Source organism: Macrobrachium nipponense, chromosome 13 (genome assembly GCF_015104395.2).
Source record: "Macrobrachium nipponense isolate FS-2020 chromosome 13, ASM1510439v2, whole genome shotgun sequence".
In the NCBI taxonomy this organism is placed as follows: Eukaryota; Metazoa; Arthropoda; class Malacostraca; order Decapoda; family Palaemonidae; genus Macrobrachium; species Macrobrachium nipponense.
In genome coordinates this window covers 43,025,878-43,035,276 of record NC_087206.1, presented here as the reverse complement: position 1 = coordinate 43,035,276, position 9,399 = coordinate 43,025,878, and the positions used below count along the sequence as shown (strand labels likewise).

At 47.6% G+C, this 9,399-nt stretch overlaps 1 protein-coding gene across 1 annotated transcript in view; it reads left to right on the top strand.

Annotated features, from left to right (window-relative positions):
- The first annotated feature begins 2,187 nt into the window (after positions 1-2,187).
- LOC135225758 (uncharacterized) overlaps positions 2,188-9,399 on the top strand; it is a 36,335-nt gene continuing 29,123 nt past the window's right edge. Inside the window, exon 1 of the mRNA XM_064265206.1 lies at positions 2,188-2,316. Coding sequence (XP_064121276.1) covers positions 2,218-2,316 — 99 coding nt within the window. The 5' untranslated portion in view covers positions 2,188-2,217. The remainder of the gene's footprint in view (positions 2,317-9,399) is intronic.

The following is a 9,399-nucleotide window of genomic DNA, read 5'->3' as shown; positions in this document are numbered from 1 at the left end:
AACCTCTACCACTAAAGGGCTATAGGGCTATGTTTGCCTCAATTTTTTGTCATAGAGGCTTGGATTTGTCTTCCAACTCAGACATTTCAGATCTCATTAGATCGTTTAATACCTCAAAACTTGAAGATTCTCATATGGTACCGTGGAATCTTGATATTGTATGAAAGTGGTTGTCTGGGCCTCGTTTTGAGCCTATGCATGAGCTTAGTCTGAGGGACTTAACTAGGAAAACCCCCTTCCTAGTGTCCTTGGTGACCACTAAAAGGATTAGTGATTCATGTGCTAGATAAGAGAGTAGAGCTTTCAAAAGGGAATGGTATTTGTTCCTATTCCCTTGGTTTTTTAGCCAAGAAAGAGTCCCCATCTAATCCTTGGCCTCATTCTTTCTCGATCCCTAATTTGACAGATGTCCTGGGTAGGGACAATGCAGAGAGGACTTTGTGCCCTGTGAGTCCTAAAGTATCACCGTCACAGAATGAAAGACATTCGTTGAAACTTTGTTGGTCTGGTGTTCGGTTAAAAACCCCCTTCAGACCGCCGTCCAAGAATGCATTAGCTCTTTTCTTGAAGGATGTTATCCAAGAAGCGCACTCATCACTCCAGGACGCTTTCCCCAGTTTGCAAGGCTAAAGCTCATGAAATTAGAGCAATAGCCACAGCTCTTGCTTTAAGAGAAATTGATCCCTCGCAACTGTTATTAGTTTAACATTTTGTAAGTGTAAATCTATGTTTACATCGCATAATCTCCATGATGTGGAGACAATGTATGAAGATTGCAGTACTTTGGGTCTGTTTCTTGCAGCTGGTGTGGTGTTGAGAAAGGGAGTGTAGGAAGTAACCCTTCCTAAATTCTTATTCTCCTTGATATAAGGTGTAATATTTTTTATGAGAAGGCTGGAGGTACGGAGTACCTGGAATACCCTCCAGTTGTTTGGTAGGGTGGTGGCGATTATTTAGCAATTGTTTTTGGATATAGGTAACAATTGTTTTCTGGTGATTGGTTGGTAATGAGCCCTGGGCAGGCACAATTATTTTGATCCTTCGTTAGCTGGCTCGAGACAAGTGCCATAAAACCGGATCGCTGATAACCAGGGGCTGCCTGTAATAGGCACTACGTACAGGGCTTTGCTGCCATGCTGTTACATGATAAGATAAGTGGCAACCAGAGACAGTATTTTCCTACTACAACTCTCTTATCAGGTACAGAATCGGCAAACATTTTAATTAATGATGGCAAAGTTTATCTATTCTTGATCTTATGTTTTTCAAAAAATGTTGAGATAGAATTATCCATGCTTCCCTCCATCCCACAATGTGGAAATCAGATATATAATTACTGGGGAAGTTGTATAATTAAATATGACATGTGTATGATAAAATAAACTTTTAATTATACTTACCCAGTAGTTATATAATCGGAGCCTGCCCTCCATCCCCTAGCATGGATTTATTTTGAGGTATAAACAAACTGAGCTCTTTGCCAAGTTGTCCATGTCTCTTGCCCCAAAAGTGGGCGGGGCAGTGTTACCTATTCAAAAGAAATAGAAAAGTTCCAGTTGAGTGGAAGAGAGTCATGAACCACCATGTAGAGAATGGTCAGGCATGTATCCTCTACTAATCAGGACATCCATCAGTAGATAGTATTCCTCTTCTGTAATACCACACCTTCAGATTCTTTGGAATCATTTTATTTTTGGGCTTGAGGTCTTCTTCCTATCATGTAATAACTGCATTTACTTGTCCATTCCCATAACCTACTCATGCTCATCTACACAATTGTTGGTGCCCAACTGTTACAACCATGTACACATACATACATGGTTGCTTTTATATATGAAACTAACCAAGTAATTACATTGCTATTAGCTCCTACTTTCACGATAGCTTAAGTTTAAAAATTCGTGGTGCCCTCCGTTGTTTTGGTCATCGACTGAACATCGGTTATTGGGTAGCTTTTTAGTTTTGGCTTCATCGGTTGATTGGAGAGTTCTCTGACTATTGGTGAAGTACTCCTTGTGATTTGGTATCACCAATTTTATTTGCTTAGCTAGTATTTTTTCACTTTTCCCAATTGTGTCTTACTATGCCAGACTCTAGTTCACGAACATATGTATTGCAGCAAGGGCTGCAAGACCCGACTGACTTCAGTCGAGTATGATACTCATACAAGTTGTGATTTTTGCAGAGGACAGACTTGTTCTTCTGACATTAATTGAGATGAGTGTAGAGACTGGGCTGAGGGGAGGTGGAAAACTGAATTCTCATTTAGCAAAGCTGAAAAGAGATAGAGAGAGGAAGGTGGCTGCCAAACCTAAGGTAAGGATATCTCATTCTCCTGATGTACGAGTCCTTTCAATACCTGTGACTAGTTCCTCATTGGATGAGTGGGTTATGTGCTTGCCTATCAATTTAGTAGTCTAACTTCGCTTCCCACAATAAGCTGTAGGTCTCATTGCTAAGTAACCAGTTAGTTTCTAGCCCCACAAAAATATCTAATCCTTTGGGCCAGCCCTAGTAGATCTGTTAATCTGCTCAGTGGTCTGGTTAAACTAAGATATACTTGATGTTTAACACCTGTGACTACCTTTGCCCGTATCCAAAAGCCTCCTACTTTTCCATCAACTCCATTACCTCGCTCCCCAACTTCCAAGCCCAATGCCATTGCCAGTCTCAAAGCCTATGTGGATAAGAAGTTTGGCTTCCTAGTAGATACTGTAACCCAGCTTGGTGTGTCTGTTAAGATTATATTGGATTAGTTAAGTGCAAATGATATTGGTGCAAGTGTTGTGTCAGTGGAGGAGGTGGCTACTCGTCCCACCAATACTCCTAGAATTAGGTCCCTGCCAAACTCCCCTAACCCTGGGAGGAGGCAAACCAAAGGTTTTGTACATGAACTTCCCTGCCAGATATATACTTAGCTTAGGTCTCTGACGTCACGACAGAAAATTCAAAACTCACGGCACACGCTACAGGTAGGTCAGGTGATCTACCTTACCCGCCGCTGGGAGGCGGATGTAAGAACCAGTCCCCCTTTCTTGTCAGATTATTTTCTGTCGCCGGCTGGACAACACCTGTTGTTCAGTCCTTACGATAGTTAAATTCGTTCTCGTTGCCGACGATTTGGATTTTGGTGAAGTACCCTTTGTTTGTTGGCTTGGCATACGCTTTTTGGACTGTTTTTTGGATTTTTCTTTTGGATTTCTCTTACAATATCTATAATCATGGATGATTCTGAAGTTAAGAAACCTAGTTTATTTAGGGTTTGTTCAGTGAAGGAATGTAAAGTTAGGCTTCATAAAGCTGCATTAAATCCTCACTCTGTATGTACGTCTTGTAGAGGGAATGTATGCTCTTTTATTAACCCTTGCAAAGAGTGTGAGAATTTGGATGAGGATGGTTGGAAGGCTCTTTCTTCTTATGTGAGGAAGTTAGAGAAGGATAGGGTGCACAAGGCTTCTTCAAGGAGCTCTAGTAGATCGAGGGTGAGTGAAGTTGACGCTGAGAATCCTGTAGTAGAAGTAGTTCCTTCTCCAGTTTCAGCCCCTGCGCCCAGCTTTGAACCCGAAGATTCGTTTTCGGAAGTTGCTTCTGGGAGAGCCTCGTTCAGGAGTAAGGAGAGCCTCGCTCGCTCTCGACAAGGTAAGAGTGATGATAGTGCAAGTGATCAGTGCAGTGCCCCTAGTGCAGTGGAGGGTGCGTCTGACCGGCTCACTAACGCTTCCAGGCCTAGACCTCTTCCAGACTCCCAGACCCAGTGGAGGAGGAAAGTCGAAAGCCGCAGGAAGGTTACGGAGAACTCCCACCGGTCAGGCGTCCCCTCGGCAGTTCCTGTTGCTCGTTCCCAGGCTGCCTTGGATCGAACCAAGAAGGATTTATTGCGCCAGTGCTTCTCGTCATCTTCGTCGCCTTCTCCTCAGCGTAGATGGAGCGCCTCGGAGTCGTCTCGCCCTCTCAAGAGGCCCTGGAAGGCTCCTTGTGCCCTTCCTTCCAGCCCCGAATCCTTCGCGGAAGAACCAGAAGTGGAACGCAAGAGAACCAAGTTTTCGTCCGTTTACGCTTCTGTTCGCTCTCGGACTTCGTCCCCTGTAGAGGAGTTTAAGAGATCTCCTGCGCGTATCCTGGCGGGTCTGCAGGCGCAGATTGCGGCTTTAGCGGAGTCTATTGCCGGGACTTCTCATCGTCGGAAGGACGCCTCACTTCCGGTGAAGAAGTCTAAGAACGTTCCTTCGGCTAAATCTCCTCTGGCTAGAGAAGCTTTGAGCCTGTTAGTAGGAGGTCAGAAGTGCGGCTGAAGCTCGGGATCTTTCTCCGAGTAGGCTCTCCTCTCTTCCCAGCAAGAGTTGTGAGCATGTCAGGCGTAAGGAGCCGGACAGGCTCTCTCCTCAGGATTTCCGATCCTCTTCAGTTAGGCGTCAAGAGCTTGACAGACGTCAAGAGCCTCGTGTTCGTCAGGAGCGAAGGAAGAGTTCTTCGCCTGGTGGCCACTCTCCTTTTGACGGACACTCGGAGCCTAGTAGGCGTCAAGAGCCTAGTAGGCGCCAAGAGCCTAGTAGGAGCCAAGAGCCTTGTAGGCGGCAACGGAAGCTTTCTCCTCCGTTGGATCACTCCCGATTGGATAGGCGCTCAGAGCCTTGTAAGCGCCGCGCTTCTGACAGGGAATCCTCTGTGGATGTTTTCTCTCCCCATGGCAGGCATCAAGAGCCTGGCAGGGGTTTTGAGCCCGATAGGCACCAAGAGCCTGGCAGGCGTATTGAGGATGGCAGGCGCCAAGAGCCTAGCAGGCGCAGAGAGCCTGATAGGCGCTCTCCCTTATCCAGACGCTCTTCTGTGGAGTTAGAATTTGTTTCTGACAGACAAGCCTCCACTTGTAGGCGCTCTCCTAGTAGGTGCTCCCCAAGTAGGCGCTCTCCTAGCAGGCGCTCCCCAAGTAGGCTCTCTCCTGGGAGGCGCTCTCAAAGTAGGCGCTCTCCAACTAGGCGCTCCCCTAGTAGGCTCTCCCTCCTTGGGAGGTCGCTCTCTAAAGTTAGGCGCTCCGTCCTGGTAGGCCGCTCTGCCATTGGTAGGCGCTCCCCGTGTAAGCGCTCTCCCAGTGGTTTTTCTCCCAGTAGGCGCTCTCCGAACAGGCGCTCTCCAAGGATTAGCTCTCCTCCGGGCAGTAGAGCTTCTAGACGTCATTCTTCGGAAGAATTTATTGGGGATTCTGAGGAAGATTTGCCCAAGGATGCTTCGGTTTCTTCATATAAGAGACTAACAGACCTCCTCTTGCAAGATTTTGGGGAGTCTCTTTCGGCCGTTGCTCCTCCGTCCTTATTTTCAACGACCAATACGGCTAAGAAGTCTTCAGTCGTTAAGATGAAGCCTATAGTGTCTATGAAGAAGGCTCTGAAGAACTTTGACGACTGGTTGGTTTCAAAAGAAGAGAAAGGCAAGACAGTTTTTTCTTTTCCCCCGTCCAAGCTGACGGGTAAGATGGGGTTCTGGTACGAGTCAGGAGAGCCCTTGGGTCTGACTCTTCCCTCTTCTGCAGACTCGGACTTCTCTTCGTTGGTTGATTCCGCACGTCGCTCGGCGCTGAATTCTGCGAAGACGACGTGGGGTATGAGCGAGTTGGATCACCTTCTGAAGGGAATGTTCCGAGTCTTAGAAGTTTTTAACTTTCTTGACTGGACCCTTGGAGTGTTGGCTAAGAGGACTCAAGAGCAAGACACTCTTTCGCCTGAAGACCTCCACTCAGTTCTATCTTGTATGGACAAGGCAGTGAGAGACGGTTCCGGGGAAATTGCTTCACTTTTTGGTGCAGGAGTAGTAAAGAAGAGGGCCGTTTTCTGCTCTTTTCTTACCAAGGCGGTTTCTCACGCACAGAGAGCTTCCTTGCTGTATTCACAACTTTCCCCGCAACTCTCCCCCAAGAAGACTATTAATGATATCTCCAGCTCGTTATCAGCAAAAGCGACGCAGGATATGCTGGCTCGCTCTGCTAGAATCCCGAAACCTTCGTTTCAACAGAAGACGAAGAAGGAGGCTCAAAGTAGGCAAGAACCCTTTCGAGGAGGACCTTCGTCTCGCTCTTCTTCCTCCAGAGGTTCGAGACCACCTAGAAGAGGAAGGACCTTCTCTCGGTCTATTAGGGCCAAGAAGTAGTTCGTGTGTCCTCCAGACAACTGTGGGTGCCAGACTTCTGAACTTTGCAGATGTCTGGGCACGAAAGGGGGCGGACAACTGGTCCCTCGCGATCATCAAGAGGGGATACCTCATTCCCTTTATCTCGAGACCACCCTTGACCACCACTCCAAGGGCACTGGTGGCCAAATACAAAGACCCACTAATGAATCAAGCCCTCGCTCTAGCGGTAGAGCTGATGTTAGAGAAAGAGGCAATAGAGATGGTTCAGGACCCTCTTTCAGCGGGGTTCTACAACCATCTGTTCCTAGTTCCCAAGAACTCAGGAGGATGGAGAACCCGGAAACGAACAAACGGGTTCTGGACGAATGAGCGCCCTGAATGTCTTTGTGAAGAAGAGGAAGTTCGCTATGGAGACAACGTCATCAGTCTTAGCAGCTCTTCGTCCCGGGGACTGGATGGTGTCGCTGGACCTTCAGGACGCTTACTTCCATGTCCCGATCCATCCTTCTTCTCGCAAATTTCTCAGATTCATGTGGGGAGGGAACGTTTTTCAGTTCAGGGCCCTATGCTTCGGCCTTTCCACGGCCCCCCAAGTATTCACAGGACTGATGAAGAACGTTGCCCAGTGGCTTCATCTCGAGGGAGTGAGGATTTCCCTCTACTTGGACGATTGGCTTATCAGGGCCAAATCCAAGGAGAAATGTCTGGAGGACTTACGAGTGACGTTGGATCTAGCAGCTTCTCTGGGTTTGCTAGTGAATTTCGAGAAGTCACAGCTAATCCCCAGTCAAGAGCGTATCTATCTGGGGATTCTGATGGCTTCTCAGGTTTTTCGGGCGTATCCGTCCCCAGAGAGGATAACCCGAGGTTTGGAGAAGGTAGCAATCTTTCTAGAGAAAGATGTATGCACAGCGAGGGAGTGGATGAGTCTGTTGGGGACACTCCTCGCTGGAGCAATTCGTTTCTCTAGGAAGGTTGCACCTCAGACCCCTACAGTTCTTCCTGACGAGAACTGGGATCGAAAATCTCAAGGTCTGGACTTTGCGTTCAAGATTTCGCAAGAGATAAAGGAGGATCTACGTTGGTGGCTAGACCCTCTATTGTTCAAGGAAGGCCTTTCCTTGCAGGTTCGGAACCCCAACCTAGTGTTATATGCAGACGCTTTGGACATAGGTTGGGGAGCTACTCTCGGGTCGAGAGAAGTGTCAGGCACCTGGATGGGGGATCAGGTGTCCTGGCACATCAACAAGAAGGAGCTAACAGCGATTTGGTTAGCTCTCAAGACCTTCGAACCCCTCGTAAAAGGGAAATATGTTCAGATCAACTCGGACAACACCACAGCCCTGGCTTACATTCGGAAACAGGGGGGGACTCACTCTTTCTCCCTGTACGAGACAGCGAGAGCGCTCCTCCTGTGGTCAGAGGAAAGGAAGATAAGGCTTCTCACCAGGTTCGTACAGGGAGAAAGAAATGTCAGAGCGGATCTGCTAAGCAGAAGGAATCAAGTCCTTCCCTCAGAGTGGACTCTGCACACGGACGTATGCCAGGAGCTGTGGAGGACATGGGGCAGGCCCCATCTCGATCTATTTGCGACCTCCAGGAATGCGAGGATAGATCTATACTGCTCCCCTATTGCAGACCCAAGAGCAGTGGCAATAGATGCATTCCTGATGGATTGGAGGAATCTGGATCTTTACGCGTTCCCGCCTTTCAAGATTCTAGGGGAAACGTTAAGGAAGTTCGCAGCTTCAGAGGGAGCAAGGATGACTTTGATAGCTCCGTTCTGGCCCGCCCACGACTGGTTCACAGAGGTACTGGAATGGCTGGTGGATGTCCCAAGATCCCTACCACTAAGAGTCGATCTGCTCAAACAGCCCCACTTCGACAGGTTTCACAAAAACCTCCCCGCTCTCAGTCTGACTGGATTCAGACTATCAAGAGTCTCGTCAGAGCTAAGGGCTTTTCGGCAAAGTCTGCAAGGGCTATTGCCAATGCACGTAGACCTTCCACATCTAGAGTCTACCAGTCGAAGTGGGATGTTTTTCGACGTTGGTGCAGGACTCATAAAGTTTCCTCCTCCAGTACCTCTGTGACTCAGATAGCAGATTTCCTTATCTTCCTGAGGGGAAAATGCGGGTTAGTTGTCTCCACCATCAAGGGATACAGGAGCATGCTTTCCTCAGTTTTTCGTCATAGAGGATTAAACATATCTGAAGACAAGGACCTCCATGATTTAATCAGATCGTTTGAAAAGGTTAAAAGAACCTCCTCCTTAGTTCCTAGCTGGAATCTAGATGTCGTGCTGCTCTTCCTGAGGTCCTCAAGGTTCGAACCTCCCCATACAGCTTCGTTCAGAGACCTTTCGATGAAGACTCTTTTTCTCTGTGCGTTAGCGTCAGCGAAGAGGGTCAGCGAGCTGCAGGCTCTAGAAGGTGAGGTAGGTTTCCAAGGAGGCTCCGCGGTTTGCTCTTTTCTTCCGGCTTTCCTAGCCAAGAATGAAAACCCTTCTTCACCGTGGCCCAGGAGCTTCAAAATCAAAAGCTTATCCTCCTTAGTTGGGACAGAAGAGGAGAGATCTCTTTGCCCGGTGAGAAGCCTGAAATTTTATCTTCAGAGGAAGAAAAGACTTGCTGCTAATGAAAGCAATCTCTGGTGCTCTGTAAGGGACCCCAGTAGGCCCTTATCTAAAAATGCACTCTCATTCTTTATCAGGAATGTTATTAGAGAAGCACACACTTCTTGCAATCAGCAACAGTTTAGCCTTCTGAAAGTCAAGGCGCACGAAGTACGGGCCATCGCGACGTCTTTGGCTTTCAAGAAGAATTGTCATTACAAAACCTTATGAAGGCCACTTTTTGGAGGTGTGAATCAGTCTTCTCCAATCACTACCTAAAGGACGTATCGATTACGTACGAAAAGTGTTTTGGGCTAGGCCCTTACGTATCGGCGGATTCAGTGCTGGGGCAGGGAGCTGAAACACATCCTTTTTAATCCTTTTCCCTGTTAGTTTTAAGTTTGAGTTTTTTGGTTGTACGAAGGAGGTTGCAGGAGGCAACTCCTTCTTTCGTATACTAATGTTAGTATTTGGTTAGGTGATCGGTTGTGCTTGAGGCTCCTTGCAATTGGTAGTGATAGGCTCTGGCATGTAAGCGGGTTCATCCCCATTGACCAGATCCTGCTTGGATTCTGCCAAGTAAGTGGACTCAGTTCCCATTGGTAGACCCAAAGAGTTCTTCAGCCATAGGTCACGCCCTCGCTGAGACTCTTTAGGAAAAA